Source organism: Myodes glareolus, chromosome 5, assembly GCF_982192425.1.
Source record: "Myodes glareolus chromosome 5, mMyoGla1.1, whole genome shotgun sequence".
In the NCBI taxonomy this organism is placed as follows: Eukaryota; Metazoa; Chordata; class Mammalia; order Rodentia; family Cricetidae; genus Myodes; species Myodes glareolus.
The window spans coordinates 6,874,892-6,893,802 of record NC_142030.1 but is presented as its reverse complement, the minus strand read 5'-3'; the positions used below and the strand labels follow the sequence as shown (position 1 = coordinate 6,893,802).

Below are 18,911 nucleotides of genomic sequence, written 5' to 3'. Positions count from 1 at the left end.
AAAGTCAGCGGGATCCAGGTGTTCTGAAACTTAAACTTTCATGACAGAGGAAGGAGAGAGTTATAAAAATATTGCAAATGGTTTCTGAGCTGACAGGACTACTGGTTGAATTATCTCTGAAGATGCAACCAGACTGGCTCCGTTTTCCAAGCAGCCTTGAATTTAATTTGAACCCATCAGTGATCCACTCAACCCATGTTTCTCACAGTAGCATATTGTGGTCCTGCTTGATAAAATGATACAGAGGAATACAGCACCAGGGCTTTCTGTACAATTGTACTAACATAGAATCCAAACAATGGTTTCTTGGGTAATAAATATTCATTCACTCATTCACTAATCAGGCATTTCTGTAATCCTATTAAATAAGGTATTATTTCCTAAAACATTATTTTTCATTAAAACTGCCACATCTGGCATTTGTCGACAACCATCGTAATTAATGATGTGAAAGTTATCTGCATGATGGCATTTGAACAGTGGGAACAATCGGTGAGCGTAGTCAGAACTTCCCAGCCTTCTAATAATACCCGGTGTTTATGGCTCCAGCTTCGGTGCCTGGGTAGCATGAATAACATGGAAAGGAAACACTGTTTCTATTCAGCTGAAGGAACACAAATCTGCGGGTTAAATGAAGGCAGTTGGAATTGTAGGCGGAGAATCACTGAACTTTTCAAAGAAAATTAATAGTGTTGTCTTCCAAGCAAGTTTGATCATGGAGTCGAGACTATTATAGAACTCCTCATTAGTGTAGAAACTTCCCCTGGCTAGCCTGGAGTCCTAAGGGATGCTCTTGGGTAGCATTTTCTTACCATCGTCATACATCTCTATATTAACATCTTTAAAGCTTTTGAATGACTTTTCTTCGGTAATAACACACTGTGTTAGTTAACATTAAAACCAACCACTAGACACACTTATTATGTGGGATAATTTGAAAGTTTCTGCAAATGGCAGTAACCAAGCTATAGTGTCTTCAGTGTTCTCCTAAATAAAATGTAGCTGATAGACATCTCACATGCTGTGAGTAGGGGAGCATGTGGTTGCACTAGCTCTTTGGTTTTTTTTATTTTATTTATTTAAGTTTCCATTTTTGAGATAGAAGGGAGAATGTGTGCACTTATGGTGTGTGCATATGTTTATATACATATTTTATGTATGTGTATGGGTGCATGTGTGTGTGCATGAGTGTATGGAGGCCTAGTGTAAACTCACTTGGTCTCTCAGCCAAACCTAGAACTTACCAATATGTCCATCACTAGCCAGCTTACTCTGGAAACAGCTGCTCAGCCTTAAGAAGGTAGCATTACGGGCAAGCTGCCACACCCTGGCATTTACATGAGTACTGGGGATCTGAATTCTAGTCCTCATGCTCGATTAGCAAGAACTTAACCACTGAGCTATCTCCCCAGGCCTCAAGTTAGCACTTCAGACTTGTACCTACTCAGCGCTTTGCAGAGACTCCCCCTCCCACCTTTCTAAAGCTCTCCTGCATCATCAGTGTGAAGAGCAGTTATCAGGGGTAAACAATATGCCTTACTTAGTGTTTCGTATTTAAGATGCTCTCAGTAAGTTTTGGATATACACACATATTATTTGTAGTGACCATGATATGGAATCACCATAGATAACCATTGAACGAAACACAGTTAAGGAAAATTAATGAGTTTTTTTTTGCATGGTGAAATATTATTTATCCATCAGGAGGAATAAATTTTTTTTCATAATCTAGAAGAAAACAGATGGGAAATCATCATAGCAAGTGGAATAAGCCTGGTTAGATACACGATCATTACACTCACTTCTCTCTGACGCTGGATGCAGGCATTCTGTAAAAGATATGGAGATAGGAATATAGTGCAATGGAGAAGAAAAATGGGGCCAGAGTGAGGAGCTATGGACATAAGAGAGGAGCGTCATCAAAGTGGAGTATGTCTATGGGTGAAAGTGTCACAAGAAAACCATTAACACATGCTGATAAAAATGTCAGATGGGGGGACATGCCCATCCTCTTCAGGGACTCAGAGAAGAAATCAGAGGAATCAATAGGCAGCTGTGACCTCATGACGAAGTCTTTGTTCTCAATTTGCACTCCATGTAAACCATTTCTCCTGCAGGATGATTGCCAGGGTAAGGTGGGGGTCCTTATATAAGTCTTTCCATAGCAAACTGCAGGGTAGTTATCTCTTACCAAACAACACTGCGCTTACACATTCTCAACCTTGGAGATATGATCACGTATTTGTATCTTGAAACTACAATGATCTGGCAAGTACTTGACACAGGGGTGATCTCCCTATGAGCCCTAGGGTGAATCTCCTCCTTGGGTACCACAAGAAGCAGGTCCTCAGGGAGTTTTGTCATTACAGAGCCTTCTCAGTTTCGTCTGTTCAGAGGGGCTATGGCAGCACCTTACCAAGAAAGTCTGGGTCTCAGCCCTAGATGCCTCATCTGTATAGGGGTGGTGCCGTTTCTCTGTCTGTCTCATTCTTTACTTCTGTGGAGGACACTATACTTCTTGATCAGCAGAGCACATGGGATATTCATGTGATGAGCTTTTCCATGATAAAATTGCAGTGATGTGTGCACAGAATAACAAAAGCAGCTCCGCTCAGGTCCTCACTTACATCGTTAAGCCTGCTTCTCTCTGTCATCCCCCAATTGCCATGTTGAATGGCATTGAGGGGCGGATAATTTCCCTCTGGCCTTTAGCAGAAGTTCCTCCTGAGGACACTGTCTTGTTGAAGTGCAGTGGACCAGTTTCATCCTTGGCATCCCCATGACACTGACTTAGGGGAAGCTGCTTTTTCTACAGGTTCTTATGAACACTCGACCACATTCCAAGCTTTTCCATCCTGCATCCAACATCTGACCCTGGCTTAAAGTCTGTTGTTGGAGGCAGCTTGTACTTTGCTGGCTGCTTAGACTCGAAATAATCACTCAGAAACTATATTATTTGTAATACTGTTTGGCCAATAGCTTAGGTGTATTGCTAGGTAGCTCTTACATCTATAATTAATCCATTTCCTTTATTTTATATTTTACCATGAGGCTCATGGCATACTGGCAAAGTTCCAGCTGGCAGCTGCATCTTTCCACTCTGGCAGCTCCATGGTGTCTCTCTGACTCTGCCTACTGTCTCTCTATATCTCTCTCAGCCTGGCTTTACTCTGTTAAGCCATTGACCTAAAGCAGCTTCTTTATTAACTAATAAAAACAACATACAGACATGAGGACTTCCCACACCAGAAGTCACCTTGCTCTAACCAAAAGAGGTTCCATGAATGCTGGCTCCATTCAGAAAGTCAAAAAATTCTGTGGATTAAACAGACTCCAGATATCTATTACTCCTTGGGCATCCAGATATGCAGAAACCTTCAGTGTTGCTGTAACAGAAACCTCCACAGACCCACATATAGCCAGACAATGGAGCAGTCAACAGCCACTCTGACATTTCTTTGATTCCTAGGTCTGCAATGTGATTGCTGTCTCTGTAGAGAATGGGGATCCAGGCACACAGCTTATCATGGCCACTACCTAATGTCTTTTTTTCTCAATCTCTGCTTTCTACCGTCTCCTCTCTGACCCCCCTGTCCTTCATGCATGGAGATTCTGCTCATCGCAAACTTCTCTTGCACAATCTCTCTATAGTTGACAAATATTTCTAAGACTTAGCAAAATATGTGTATGGTTGTATGTCATTTTAATAGGTCAGGAAGGGTCCAGTCAAGGTATTAGGCAGGAGAAAGAGCAGGTGCTTGGTGGTAGTTGCAGAGATTGGACTCATGTATCAGCATTTGGCAAACAAACCAGTTGTACTGAAAGCAAATATGTGTTTCAGAGATTGCAAGGACTTCCTCTGGGTACTTCTGTCGGGGGACCCTGTGAAGAGCATACCAAGGGCAGAAGTAGACTGCTAAGTGTTCTTTGCTCCATTTGACACTTTGCTCGCAATGTACTGAATAATAAAAGCAGCCACAATTTGCCTGGTCTCCATTGTAAATACATCCAGCACGCCCTTACTCGAAAGAGTAGATCTGCATAAATGGCGCAGGGGCACGGAGCCGAGGGAAGCCAAGCAGCTGTATGTGCAAATGGCGTGGGGCGTGGAGCCGCAGTGGCCCCATGTTCGGGCGCCAATGTAGGGAGTTAGGCCGGTATGATAAGTAACCAGGCTAGCTCAAGAGTAACAGGAATACTTTAATTGTTAATGAGGGGAAACTTACACTACAAGAATGGGAGTTCAGAAATCCGATAGGTCCCACAGGCACGGCGAAGAGAGAGCGCGCACCTGCATCCCCAGGTTTTTCTATCTGAGTTCTAGGTGGCCACACCCTAACCAGATGTGATTGGTTGAAATTATCAGTTGATAGTTTCCCCCAACAAGTATACCACACAGTTAAACAACCTGAGAATAAGGCTATTAGAAACGATTCCTTGGCAGCTGTGAATTCCAACTGTCTGGTTTTACTTTCTGTTTCTGATACTCAGTGCTTCGTCTGTCATCACACACATCATATTCATATTATGTAGAAACCTCTAATGTGCTTGGTTCAACAAGGAGCATCGCTGTCTTTTATACTGCAGAGCTGGAGGTCTCAGAAGAACTCTTTTTTTTTTAAAGTAATTTTATTAAATTATAAAAGTTTCCATTTACGCCCCTCTTCCCAACACCCTCCCACTCCCCCCCTCCCTCTCCTCCTCCCTCTTTGTCCCTAAGGGCAGTCAGGGTTTCCTGCCCTGTGGGAAGTTCAAGTTCCTCCCCCCTCCCTCCAGGTCCAGGAAGGTGAGTATCCAAACAGACTGGATCCCAAAAATCCAGTATATGCAGAGGAAACTAGTCCCAGTGTCATTGTCAATGGCTTCTCAGAAAGACTCCAGGCCAGCCACATTCAGAGAATCTGGTTGGATCACGTGCTCGTTCAGTCGCAGTCCAACTGGCCTTGGTAAATTCTCATTAGATCCGACCCCTTGTATCAGTGGGTGATAGCATCCCTCGCAGTCCTTCGTCATTTTCTTCCTCCTTCTGCTCCTCATTTGGATCTTGGGGGGCTCAGTCCGGTGCTCCAATGTGGGTCTCCGTCTGTATCGCCATCCAACTCCTTCATCTGGCGTTGGATGGCGACTCAGAAGAACTCTTGAACTTGACGCATGCCGTTCCTGTTGGCTCTGACTCTGTGACACTTCCCTGGAATGGACTCCCCAACCACTCTGGTCCCATAGAGAAGGATGGTTCGTCACGCACATGCATGGACAGCATCGAACCCTGTGTCTCCTACGAAGGTCAGGAAACCCCAGCTATCATCTGGAATCTAGCTCCATTCAGCCAGTACTGTTTATCTGTACAGGGATGTACTAGAGGGGGCCGTTTACACAGCTTGCCCATGGTAGTAACCACAGCCCAGGCACGTCCCCAAAGGCTGAGACCGAGACCACCTGCAATGTGGAAAATCAGTTCCACAGAACCCCATGTAAAATGGGCTCCATTAGGGGAACAAAATGATAAGGCCTAGACATCTCTTTCTTTTAGAGACCGAGACAGAGATGAAAAATTATGTAGTGAGACTGAAACTCTATTTATTTCTATGAATGTAAGGCATATACTCGGGAAATGATTTCTGAAGATATGAAGTACTGTTTCTACTGGTAGCAGAAGAGGATATTTCATCTAATTGAAGAACAAGTTCCATTCAATTAAATTGCTCTTTAAAAGGCTAATATTATCTTTGCTCTTAATGGCATCTGCCACAACACAGATGATGTTTATAATTGGATGTGTGCTTATAAAATGCATTATATTTGACTGAGTCACAAGTTAGGGCACCGATAAGCTGCGAATTTTCTCTTTTAAACAAGAAAAAGATATAAAATAATACAAAAAAATGTACATAGGCTAGTTGATTCCATTAAGTTAATTTTTGTGTTCTTAAAATTGAACCTTGGGGTACATAGGCCACACACACTTTCCTAGGTTTTTAATAATTTATATTATGTACATACCATGGCAAAACTTGACATCAAACTTTTTGTTGCTTGGTAAAAACTAGATATAAGTTAGTTACACAATATTTATGCAAATATGTATGTGGCAAATATGTAATTAAATGCCCAACATTCAAAATATGCACACTGGAAGTAGAGTGTGCAGGTACCCCAAAAGAACTGGATGTCCTTAGCAGAAATTATGAGTGCCCATCCTGCAAATGCTTCATTTAACATATGGTAAATTATGGTTGTTTTATAGTTATACTTCTTTTGATTTGTTTTCCTTAAAAATAGCATGGCTTTCATGCTAATTTGTAATCAGTTTTCCTGCTTTTATAGACACTGAATTTCTGTCCCTAGATTACTAAAAGGAATCACCGGGTAATACAGTCAGAATACTGAAACACTGGCAGCCTTAAATGACCAACCCCTAAAAAGTCCGTTTGCTTAGGTCGCTATAATCTACTGTCTCTTTCCTAGGTGGAACTGTGAGATATGAATCATCCATGAAGAGATGGCCATCTACAAAGGACAGCTGCATGTGTGGGAGCAGTGGTTGGCTTCTCACCTAGCTTCAAAGTCAGCCAAGAGGAGTGAGAACGCGCTGCAGCCTCCCCATGTCAACATGCCCAGCTCTGGCTCAAAGCCACACGCAGGGTTAGCCTTTAGGGTCTTAGCTGTGAAAGTGGCCACCAGTGTGTCATCTGCCCGGGCCTCAGAAGGAACAGGAGAGTCAGGTAAAGACCACTGTTTTGGATTCTTAAACCTCTCAGCGAAAGTGCTGCCTGGAAATTAAGGTCAAAAAGACATTGGAGGTGGAAGGAGCAGATGGTTTAGCTATGAATTCATTTGTGGTGAAGAAGGCTTAATTGTATCCCTAGTCTTGGTGTGTACGTGGGGGTCTCTTTCTCCAAAGAACACTTGATTCCCGGTGTCGGGTGGATAGACACTTAACCGTATCATGCTTTGTGTTAACGTTGTTTACCAACAGTGAAAGAGATTTTAGTTTTATGATTAGCTATTTTCTCTCTTGAGAACAAATTTTGAAGGCAATAGAGTTTACATAATGACATAAATTAATATATATAAAGGTCTAACCCCAAGTTGCATGGAAACAATCAAAATTAAGGTGTGAGTGGAGAGCTAAAAGTTTAGTTTTCTTATGGTAATCTTTATCAAAGTAACTGATTGGTTCTTAGTTTTCCATTTTATTTCTTACATAAAGTGGACTTCCAATACCCTGAGCATGCATATATATATATATGGTTTTGTAGCATATTTATAGATTCAATACAGAGCAAAAGTATTGTTCCTTAATTGCTCATGGCATTAGAAGTCAAGTTTATGTATGAAATAAAATGGAAAATTGAGAATAAATCAGATACTTTGATAAAGATACCACAAGAAAACTAAACACACACATATACACACATGCACGCACACACACACACACACACACACACACATGTCACAGTCCCCAAAGCAGATGATGTTTTGGGGATATATATATATATATATACATATATATGTGTGTGTGTGTGTGTGTGTGTGTATGTATGTATGTATATGTATATATATATATATATATATATATATACAAAACTTGACCTCAGTTTAACAAGTTGAAAGTGTAAAGGTTGAGAATAGCTTCGGATGCATGTCATGTCCAGGGGCCTCACTGAGTGAATTAAATGTGTATTATATTTGATTATCTCCCAAAGACTACTTGCCATCTTGGACAAACTAGAGGACCATGAGAGCTGAAGTATTGAGTCATGAAGTTCTAGAAAGGGGAAACCAAGATAAGAAATGAGATAAAGCAGATGAAACAGCATCTGGGAGCCCTCATGATGTTAAGGACCACTGGGGAGTAACGATGCCATGAGGCCCTTTGATAACACACCTTTGGCAGCTTATTTAAACTCTATACAAAGATGGCAAGGATAGTGGGAGTAAGTGTGTGGCATCTGTGTGCCCTGCACACTTCAGGAAAGACTGACCCAAAGCTGTGAGCTTCATTGGGCTCATTGAGTCCATTTTAGATGGACCTTTTAGTGGAGAGTGATCTTCTCCAGCCTCATTGGTTTGACTTGGTTTAGTTAAACATGGCTTTCTATGAGAAATCTAGTATGTCGTCATCCATCTTCTGCTTTGGGGACTGTGACATGTTCTCTTTCTGTATTATCCAAATTTCTTATCAAATTATTCACTGCCTGTTTTTGTGGAAACAGAGAGGTTTCTATCAGAGTTTCCTTGTGTGTGTGTGGGGGGGGGAGAGACAGAGACAGAGAAACACACACACACAGAGAAAAACACATGCCTGTGTGCATGCCGAGTCTAGAGAAGCCATCCAGTGTCTGTTCTATCGCTCTCCACCTTGTTCCCTTGCGACAAGGTCTTTCACTGAACCTGCAGCCAGGCTGGTGACTAACGATCCCCAGTGAGCCTTCTGCCTCTGCCCAACACGGCAATAGGATTACAGATGCATTTGAGGTCATAACCAGCTTTCTGAACTCGGGTCCTCATGCTGTGAATGAGTTGCTTTTACCCATTCATTCTACCATTCTGAATTTTATTTTGTAAATGAAAAATACCTTACCTGATAATATTAAAGTAGTAAACATCACTCTGAATGACAGTTTAACATGAATATGTAATATATATATGTACATTTTTAATTTTTAAAAATGGAACTATTTTACAAATTATAGGGCTTTAGAAAAACAATAGCTAAGTCTGAAATCTTTTATGATTTCATTTATGTTTTTGATATTGTTTTTGTCTTTGCCAGCACCTGTGTTCATGTTCCCCCCCTTCAGTCTCTCCTCGCTCATCACACCCAGTCTCTCCTGGGAGAAGCCAGCAGAATGCTTTGCAAAAGGAGAAATTCTAGGGTACAACATCAACATGGTTTCTGAACAGTTCCACCAACAAGATATCCCAGTGATGTGTTCAAAGGTATTTTTATTTTCAGCTCAGTTCTTTCTTGAATTAAATTATGGCTTCATTTGATGTTTTTCTGAATTTATAGATTTCTGTAAGAGAATCTCTCTCCAAATGTGTTCACCAAGTGGCCCATATTCATTAGCATACCATCAGCTCTTCAAGGTCCTTTGTCTATATGTGCTTATCGCTGAACTAAAGAGGTTGTAATTTTATTTCATAAGACCTGCTGTTTCCATTTAGTCTTAAATATTTTCCAAGAAGTCCTTTCATAGCTTTGTGCTATGTATGGCAATCTCAAAATATTATCTGAACACATAGTACTGCATTTAACCAGTCCACAATCTGTCAGGATTTATACTGTATTTGTTTGGATGTCGTAATGATATTGACAAGACCATCTCAAATAAACATTTTGGGTATGTCTTCATTTCCTTGGGAAAAGTGATACAGAACCAAATTGATTACAGTATAACAGAAATGATGGCCATAGGGTTTAAAATGTGGCCCTGTAGGTGAGGTGCTTGCCTACTCTGTGTTATGCCCTGGGCTTGATTCCCAGTGCTACACAAAACTAGCACAATAGCACAAGTGTGTAATCCAACCACTCTCAAGGCAAAGGCAGCAAGATATGAGGTTCAAGGACATTCCTTAACTACCTAGTGTGTTTGAGGCTTGCTCGGGTTACATGAGACCTGTCTCAAGTTTTACATATTGATATAATTCATATAAATGCTATTATTACAATGGATTTTCAAGGCTTTGGATGCATGTTCACATCCTGTCTTCAAGTAATGTCTACTCTAGTGCTCACTGGCTATGGAAATTTCTAGAAAATGAGAGGGTATCATTCTCTCCAGTGTGGAGATGAGGAACTTTACCTTTACAGCCTGTTTTATAGGCATGGTAGTGTACACAGAGAGAGGCTATTGGTGTCAACTGCATGTGCCGTCCTGTTTTTGGCTTCACTTCTACTTCTGAGGGACATCGTCTTTGATGAACATCAGCAAGAGATAATAAGATCTCCACACGTCTTGTCCAATCCATGCACATCATGTTTCGCAGATTTCCCATACTCTTGACCTTCTGATCTTCTTTCGTGTCCATGACGAGACCATCTTTACATTGAGATATTTCTGTTTCACACATAGTGGGTAAGCAAATGTAATGTCTGCAGGTCTGTCCTCTGAGAATGTTTGTCTTTGCTGCTGTCTCTGAGACCCACCATGGAGAGACCATGTCGCAGTAGCCTCTGAGCCTATCCTTGTAACTATTTTCTAAGACAGCCCACATGTGTAGTCAGCTCTGGTCTTATCCTTTCTTTATGGTTTAGAGAGAATATCCAAGGTCGTCATGACACTCTTTAGGCTATACTCAAGTCTTAGATTTCCGTTTCCATCATAGGATACATTTTGGTTGAGTCTGTTTGACTTTAAGACTTGACATATCTGAAAAAAAAAATCCAGTCAATGAGAAGTAACACTAGCTATTCAATCATCCGATGTTCTGTGACTGCTCTGGTATGATGAGAGCCCTATAGCTTCTTGAGAGTATTAAGCAGATAGTTTAGGGTCTCTAGAATTCCTGTCACTTTAAAGTGCCTTTTCTCTGCATACTGTCTGCCTTGTGGCTCTCTTTCCATAAATACTTCACCATATTTCCCCACTATTATGCTTCCCAGAGCTCATGGATCTAGTAATGTTCCAAGCATTCATCAGTCAACACCACAGCCTGAGCCTGCGGCTACGCTATTTCCCGCTCTGGGACAGGTTAAGCAGAAGAATTTCATGTTGGCACGCTGATCATAACAGTGCCCACATGAGAACTATTCCCCTCCAGATGGAAGTTTCTTCACCAGACATCAAGCTCCCTGCTGAAGGGAGCTAGATAAAACACTTTTAAAGATGTAAGATATAGTTATTTTTCTTCTACTTTGGACTGGATAGATGCCCTAGATGTCACATACAACTCGGCCTCCTAAAACCCCAGCTGGTGCTTCAAATCCCTTAATCTTTTGAAGTTAATCTCCTACTCTCAGGAATACACATCTTACTAAGGCCTCCATACACTTGTTCCCTGCTTATCTGATTCAGTTCGCATGATTCTGTTGACACATAGAAACAATACTTTCGAGAAGCACTGGATAGTTTGTCTTAAAGCGATGATGACCCTAAGATTATCTTTGTTTAGTACATAGATGACATTGACAACAGCCATCTGAGTGTGCAGTCCTAAAGATTAATACTTTCTCTAAACTTGTCTTAATGATTACTTAGTTCACCACTAATGTAAGTTTAAAAATTGTTCCACTATAGCAAAGCCATAGGCTGCCATGAGTCCACCTACCTGAATCCTCAATGTCAGCTAGGGTGCTCCAGTTGCAGGATACCGCTTTAATACTTTGCCACCTCCCTCTACAAATCGAAGGCCTCTTATGACTGTCAAGGTTCTGTTTCTCCAGAGGGCACCAGCCATGGTAGAAGACTTAAGAACAGGATATATGGGGGGAAGGGGTTACTCAGACACAGCAAGCAGTATAAGAATGTCTGTCACGGTTGAGAGGAAGAAGCTGAAGTATGACACCACTGTGAAAATGACTCACCTGGCATCCCAAACATTGAGAATCAAAATTCTCGAAAGTTTCCCCCAAAGGGTAGAGAGTCCAGGCTTTTCTACCTCTGCTCTATTTGTTTACAAACACTGTCTTCAAGATCCCCATAAACTACTTGAGTTGCTAGGCCATCTATTGATTCTCTCAAGTTTTAGAGTTCAGAGGACTAAAACTAAGCTGCTGGGAGGGCCATGCTCCTTCCGGGTACCCGAGAGGATGTCCTTACCAGTTCCTCAGGATGTTTGGTGACGCTCCTTGCATTGTGCCAGCGTATTTCCCATTTCAGCTTCATCAGGTTGCTGTACCTCTACCTCCTCTGTCTGTGGGTGGCTTTCATTTCTCCTAGAAAGGTGCCAGCTCTCAGGCTGAAAACTAGTCCTAAACACAAGATGTATTCACTCATTTCCTCCACAAATACTCATTTCAAAAGTTGTGGGGAGACTTGCATTTATGGCACTGTGAATTTTGCCTTTTTCTGAGCTGTTTCAGTAGACAAAATATACATACAAAACAGATAAATCTATTATGGGGCTAGACAAAGAGTCAACAATAAATTTATGGTTCTTTATTTTCTTTCCCATCTATCTACATATGTGACTTCTTCAACTATCTCATGATAAAACAGCATCTACTATGATAACATGCTTTTCAGTTTAGATGGCTTATAAATCTGCTATAAGCTAGCTGTTTAGGCAAATTTATAATAAGACTGGTGTTTGGTCTTTGATCCTTATGTTCCATATTTATCATTGTGTTTTGACTCACAGTTTATTTTATCTATTTTTTTATTCTTAGACTCATATAATTTTGAAGTCAATACCTAGGTAAACAACCCTAGAGCTTTGTTGTATTCCTGTAGGGAAAATCCCAGAGAACTATTTGGAATGTCACACAACTCTGTAAGCATCTGAACCTGTGTCTATTTGTGAAGTATAATTTTATATGAATGTTAAACCTAAGAACTAGGTCAGTAATTATAAACTCTTGAGAGAATCAAGAAGCATGGTAGCCACGAGCCACAGGGCTGCCACTGACATAACTCAACAAACTTTGACTGTAACCTTTTTATAAGTATACATATCGTACTCAATGATAACACATATAGTATAGCACATACATCAACCTACACCATACTCATTTTTAACATTATCAAATGTTCCATACTGTACAGAGCTGTGTGTCCTATAGTTGTATAGCCTTCGTGGTACCATTGACTTATATTGCCACTACCACAAACATTTGACTGTTTGCCTCATGACATTAAATAGCTATGGCATGCCTAGGTAGTATAAACTTTCAGATCTTGTGATGTAACGGGCCACAGCTGCATATGCAGTCTGGTCTCTGGTTGACCCAAGCATCCATATGTAGCCCAGTGGGTCCATGTCAGTAGCCATAAGAATAATCATTTCATGTTCATAATTCTGTCCGTGTGCATTTCTCCCTAAATATAACTTATGTCCTCCATCTGAGCAAGTTTTCACGGTTGTTATTGGTTCTTCGCATGATGGTAGGGTGGATACTCTCTGCCTGTTTAATTGTTCACAGTGTTCCTCCCAGTATCTTTTGCTCAAATCCTCTTTTCATTTGAAAATATAAGATGATGACAACATTTCAAAAACATGCAGCTCTCAGTCTAATTTATGTGTTTATTTGGATAGGCAAAGAAGTGAGATTTGACCTAAGGAAATATTCACTTGGCACCCATTCTTTCCCCCCTTTATTTCCATGGAGGTTTTAAGCAAATGGTAGGCTGACTTAACACCATGCCATTGTCCTGTGTTCTGCCATCAGGTGGCTTGTGGCATCACCACCCTGTGCTACCGTTGGCTTTGTTTGGACTTTTTCACGATAACTGGGTCAATGTTGCCATCTTTATCTCTACCATTGGTGACAATAACCATATATCCATGCTGCTTTATGAGGCCATAACTCCGTTTTCTCATTTATCCACTCAGGAACTGCATTATTACCTCATAAAACAGTGTGATTGTACAATTATCAATTAAACCCTGGCTTGTTGAGACTTTTTTTCTTGAAATCACTTTTCTTATAGGAGTTGGCAATAATTCCCTTTATCTGAATTCATGGAATTTGTTATGTCAAGATTATAGGTTGTGTACTGATTATTGTATGATTGTTATTGTCATTTTGCTATTGCATTCTGCCAAGTCCCAAGACCTGTCTTACATCGTAAAGGGACTTGGACCTTATAGAATCTACACCTTTACTCTTTCTTTCTGCAGTTTCATGGGCTGTGTAACCAGTGCTTCGGCTACATTCAAACCCTAGCAGTGGGTGAATGCATTCCATCTGAACATAGAGAACATGGGGACCTTGGGAAAGGGTTGAAGGGGAGGGGAGAGGCAGGGAGGGGAACAGAGAAAAATGTAGAGCTCAATAAAAATCATAAAATTACAAACTGACTCTCAAAAAAGGAAATACACCCATATTGAAAATTAACACCTGCAGGCCACCTGCATTTTAGACTTCACACACATCCTTCCTGTCCCCTGATGCTCCTTCAGTGACCCTGAATGCTGCTGGTCTTGAGATTTTTAAACAAAACAACATGGAGCCAAGGGGTATGGACATACCAGAAGAACCCCAGATTAGCTATGGAATAAGGATGTGTTCAGCCTCTACCTCGAACCTCAAAATGTCCTGGCAGTTGTGAGATGTATTTAGGAGGCATCTCACAAGGCCACAGGACTTTTCTTTCCTCAATTTTCATTTTACCTCTTGGGTTGGGACTGCTGACTCCTGTCCCATGAGGATATCAGGCAATTTGTAGGTTGCCCTGACACAATGTTTTCATCTGTTAGACAGACAATTGCTTGCATATTATTTTATTTATAATTAATAAGAATCTCCTAAGTTTGTACAATATAATAGGAAAATTGTTAAATCCTAGAATGCGGTTTGTGCCGTTTTTGTTTGCTTTACTGCAAGCCAACTAGATTTATACAAAGCTGAATAATATTTCACCACCGCCTTATACATTCCACCAACAGCATTTAGAATATTTCCAGTTCCCACTGATTCTGCCAGCAATGCTTAGGTTCTCTTTATGGATGTCTCTACATGTACAGAGGTTAGGAGATCTCTACATTAATTATAGGTGTTGTAAAAACATATATTTAACCATCACCCTTCTATCTGTAGATCTAATTCTATTGTTCCTATCTTCACTTCTGGGAAAACTAATTCAGTTCAAATTATGTCACACAATGACTTTTGCTTGTTACAATTTCCCATGGATGTGAAGGAAACCCAAATTCCGTGACAGCATGGTTTATTATCTCAATGACTGAATTCTTCATGAATTTATGCTTAATCTGTGTGAATTTCAGATGTGTGAGTACATTCAAGGAGTATCAAGTGTATTAAATCACATGAAGTCCTTATTTTTCTTATAAGCCCATTTATTTTTATGAATTATACGATTCAAAGGTACTAAATTTGAATAAGTGGGGTGGATTCTATCTGCTTTCGGAAAAAACGACACAGAATTTAAAAGGATATTTGATGTTGCAGATTGATGAAAGTAAGACAAAGATTGAGCAAAAGCTAAAGATTAGCCTTTGGTAGAGTGTAGGATAGAGAGAGCCAGTAGGGAGGTGGGTGGGAGGTCCAGACCCCCAAGTGATGAAGTTGTGAAGTCATCCGGTGCTGTTGGATACTGCTCTCGCAGTAGCATCTCCCTTGGGGTTGTCCAATCCATATCTCGTACCTTTAGAGATTGCGAAGCGCTCATGTCTCAGACAAACCAGCATCCTTAGACCCGTCTTTGTAAAGCTGGTTTCTAGTTATTTTCTTTTGCTTAGACTTGTGTATTTGTTGTGTACGTATACATATGCCCAGTGCATGCGTGGAGGTCAGAGGACAACTTGCAAATGTCAGCTCTCTCTTTCTAACATGTGGATCCTAGAGACTGAACTCAGGCCTTCAATTCTGGTGCCATCTCCCCAGGCCTGAAAAAGTGAGTTCTTAAGTGGACTGAAATATCTACCTTTAGGGAACTTAAGAGGTGAATGAGCAGCCACACAGCAGGTTGCCCCACTCTCTAGGACCTCCACAGTGGAACATATCCACCTCAAGTTTCTATTCAGCATTCTTCTCTGGGAGACTGTTGTTAGTAGAACTTGTCTCCCTCATGACATCCTTGTCCATATCTCTAATAACACGACATCTGCAAAATTTTGCCTTCTCTGTGCCATAGTGCCGCAACTGGAAGGAAGGGTCTAGTGCTGAGCAGGCTTGTTTTCTGTGTCAGCCCATGTTCCTCTAGACACAGCAAATGAAAGAAACTGGAGTGAGACATGCCTGTTCCTGGGAACTGGATAGACCCTGGAGGCTGGGGTGCAGGAAGGAGCTGCCCCTCGTGGCTTCATTGATAACATCCCCAATGGTCCTGTCTGGTGGTTGAAGCCATGAGTCCCCATGATATAGAGGAAGCCATCCAAAGTGCTCTCAGCAGCTCCTTTTCAGTCACTAGTGAGGAAACCTCAGGCCGCTGGCACAGGAGTGGTGGTCACAAGGTAACTGAAGCCTCCAGATGGTCAACACATAGTTGAAGAAGTATTTAGCATTCTCCTCCTCTTCCTCCTCCTTCTTTTTTCCTTGGCTTCTTTGAGATTCTGACTTTGCTGAGACTTACGACATATATCAGACTAACCTCAAATTTGTGACCTTCTTCCTGCCTCTGCAGGAAATGCCGGCACATGCTGCGTTTCATTTTCCCACGTACTTAGCCATAAAGAATGTGCAAATTAAAACTATTATTTTGTGTTTCTCTATTTTTTTCCATCTCTCCCTCTGGGTTTTGTTTTGTTGAGACGAGGTCTATATAGCCCTGGCTGTCCTAGAACTCACTGTGTAGTCCAGGTTGATCTTGAGCTCAAGAATTTACCTACCTCTGCCTCTTGAGTCCTGAAATTAAAGGCTTGCACCACTGAGCCTGGGCTGCTCTAGCATTTTTTTTTTATCATTGAAAAATAGAACCTGAAACTATCTCATAATCTCTAAAAAAAAAAAACTACATAGATTTCAGACATGGGTGATATTTAGCTTTTTGTACTTTGTTTTGCTTTATTTTATTGTTCTTTTTCCAGATAAGATCTCAGTATTTATTTTGAACTAAACTCCAACTCACAATCCTCCTGCCTCAGCCTCCCAAGTAAAAAATATCAATTTATTCATATACATTTTGTGGAATGAGGCACAATTATTTTCTTTTTAGTTACCATTTCTAGTTTGTAAATGGACTTCAATGAAAAACAAAATGAGCCAGAATGCATGAGTTTGAGTTTGGGCTTTGCTATTTAAGAGCTTTGTTTGCTATGTTTGCATAGTGGTGATCAACACTTGATATAATGACTAAAAGCCAGACAGATGATGTTGTTTCAGTGTCCGTGGGTTGAGTCCACGCTTCCTTGACCCTGTGTACTAGGAGGGAACATGGTAGCAGTGGGAGATTCTGTCTCTTCACATCATAGTAGACAAGAAGCAAAATGTGAGGAGGGACCAAGGAACAGGTGTCACCTGGAAGATACACTCCTTGGGATCTTCTGCCTCTTACTTGGCCCCACCTCCTCAAGCTTCTAGAATCTTCCATGACAGCACTCACCAGCAGGAGCCTGAGACTTCAGCAACTGCCCTGTGGGGAGCTTTTCCTGTTCAGATTAAAGCACCAGCTGTGAGACCCTTAAGTGATTTATGTTATCTCTACTACTGAGCTTTTCAGTTTATAACTACGGATAACATATTTGGTGTGGTATTTCTATAATTCAGAAGACAATGTGTGTAAAATGTGCAAAGAAATACTCTTCGCAGCAAAATGCCCATAAAATTTTCCTCTTATTGAAATTGCCCTCTCACGAAACATGTTTGTTAGCCAATGTCAACACACCCCATGTCCTGCTGAGAGGATTTACAGAGTCTCCAGAGTCCAGAGCTGCGCCACACACATCTTCAGGCTCTTAGTATTATATAGCGTTTACCTAACAATGGAAAGCCTTAAAACCAGGCTCATTGTGAGAACAAACCAGAACACCTTAAAGTCTATAGTAATTTCTTCTTCTTTGAGAAGTATATCATTCAGGAATATGATGCACTTCTAAAATGTAGTGGGCTGGAGAGATGCTCAGTGATTGAGAGTACTGGCTGCTCCTTCAGAAGACCCTGGTTCAATTCCCAGCACCCACACAGCAGCTCACTATCACCCGTAACTTCACCTTCAGGGGATCCAGTGTCCTCTGCTAGCTTCCAAGAGCAATAGCCATACCAGCGGTGTACAGACATATATGCAGGCAAAACGCCCACACATATACAATAAAATAAAACATTAAAATGAAAGCAAAATAAAATTTTAAAAAATTGTGTCCAGATTACAAATTTTAAATTTGTTGTTGTAGTATGAAGTCACCAATGTGCACAAGCATACCATTAATGCACTAACTTGTAAATTATTCAATTAGAAAACAACTATTAGCCGGGCAGTGGTGACACACACCTTTAATCTCAGCACTCATGAGGCAGAGGCAGGGAGATCTCTGTGAGTTCGATGCTAGCCTGGTCTACACAGTGAGTTCCAGAATAGCCAGGGCTACACAAAGAAACCCTGTCTCGAAAAACCAAAGGGGGAAAAAACAGTGAATAGATGTTCACTATGTAAAGTCTGTGGGAATTCAAATTACAATGCGCACAGTGTTTGGATGAAGGAGTTAGCATCTAGTAGACTGATGTGAGGATATGTGCTGGGACTCTTAGCTGAGAAGAAGGCTGTAGAAACAGAGGGGAGGGTGAATGGCTATGAGTTGGGAGATTAGGAAATTACTCCACTGGATACTGTTGTACATGAATTTGGTTGATTGAAAAAAACATTTGTATCTATTTCCTGAGCATATGAAATGTACTAGTCCCCCATGTTAGAATAGTTGGCACTGTTCTAGATATTGCTGTGATGAAATCTATGGGTTATGAAGACTTCTCTGACCATACATTCAGAGGGGACATGCATAGATTCTCAGTCCTTCTCAGTGGGAACTAAGGGACCGTGTCCAGTGAGTAGAAGTGAAGATTGATGGATGAAATGCCTAGTTTCATTGGGAGACTAACCACAGGTTCAGGAGAGGAAAATGTTGACGGCAGTAAACATTTGAATAGACCATGGTGTCTGTTAAATAAAATGGGAAAGATGAACATATGGGGAAAACAAACCCATGTGTTTATGCTTGATCGTTTGGGAGGAACATAACCATGGCAGCTATAAGTGGCTAGCAACAGAGCGTACAAATTTGGTGGTTAAAGTGTTGCTGCTCTTATAATCATGTGCGGAGATGGGGGCTATGGTGTAAACAGGGCAGTGAGA

At 41.0% G+C, this 18,911-nt stretch overlaps 1 protein-coding gene across 1 annotated transcript in view; it reads left to right on the top strand.

Moving 5' to 3' along the window:
* Ush2a (usherin) overlaps positions 1-18,911 on the top strand; it is a 683,507-nt gene that overhangs the window by 176,774 nt on the left and 487,822 nt on the right. The window contains 7 exon segments of the mRNA XM_087905997.1: positions 4,492-4,608; positions 5,131-5,507; positions 6,357-6,366; positions 6,466-6,543; positions 6,546-6,722; positions 8,777-8,942; positions 13,693-13,813. Of these exon segments, the coding sequence (XP_087762123.1) occupies positions 4,492-4,608; positions 5,131-5,507; positions 6,357-6,366; positions 6,466-6,543; positions 6,546-6,722; positions 8,777-8,942; positions 13,693-13,813 (1,046 nt within the window).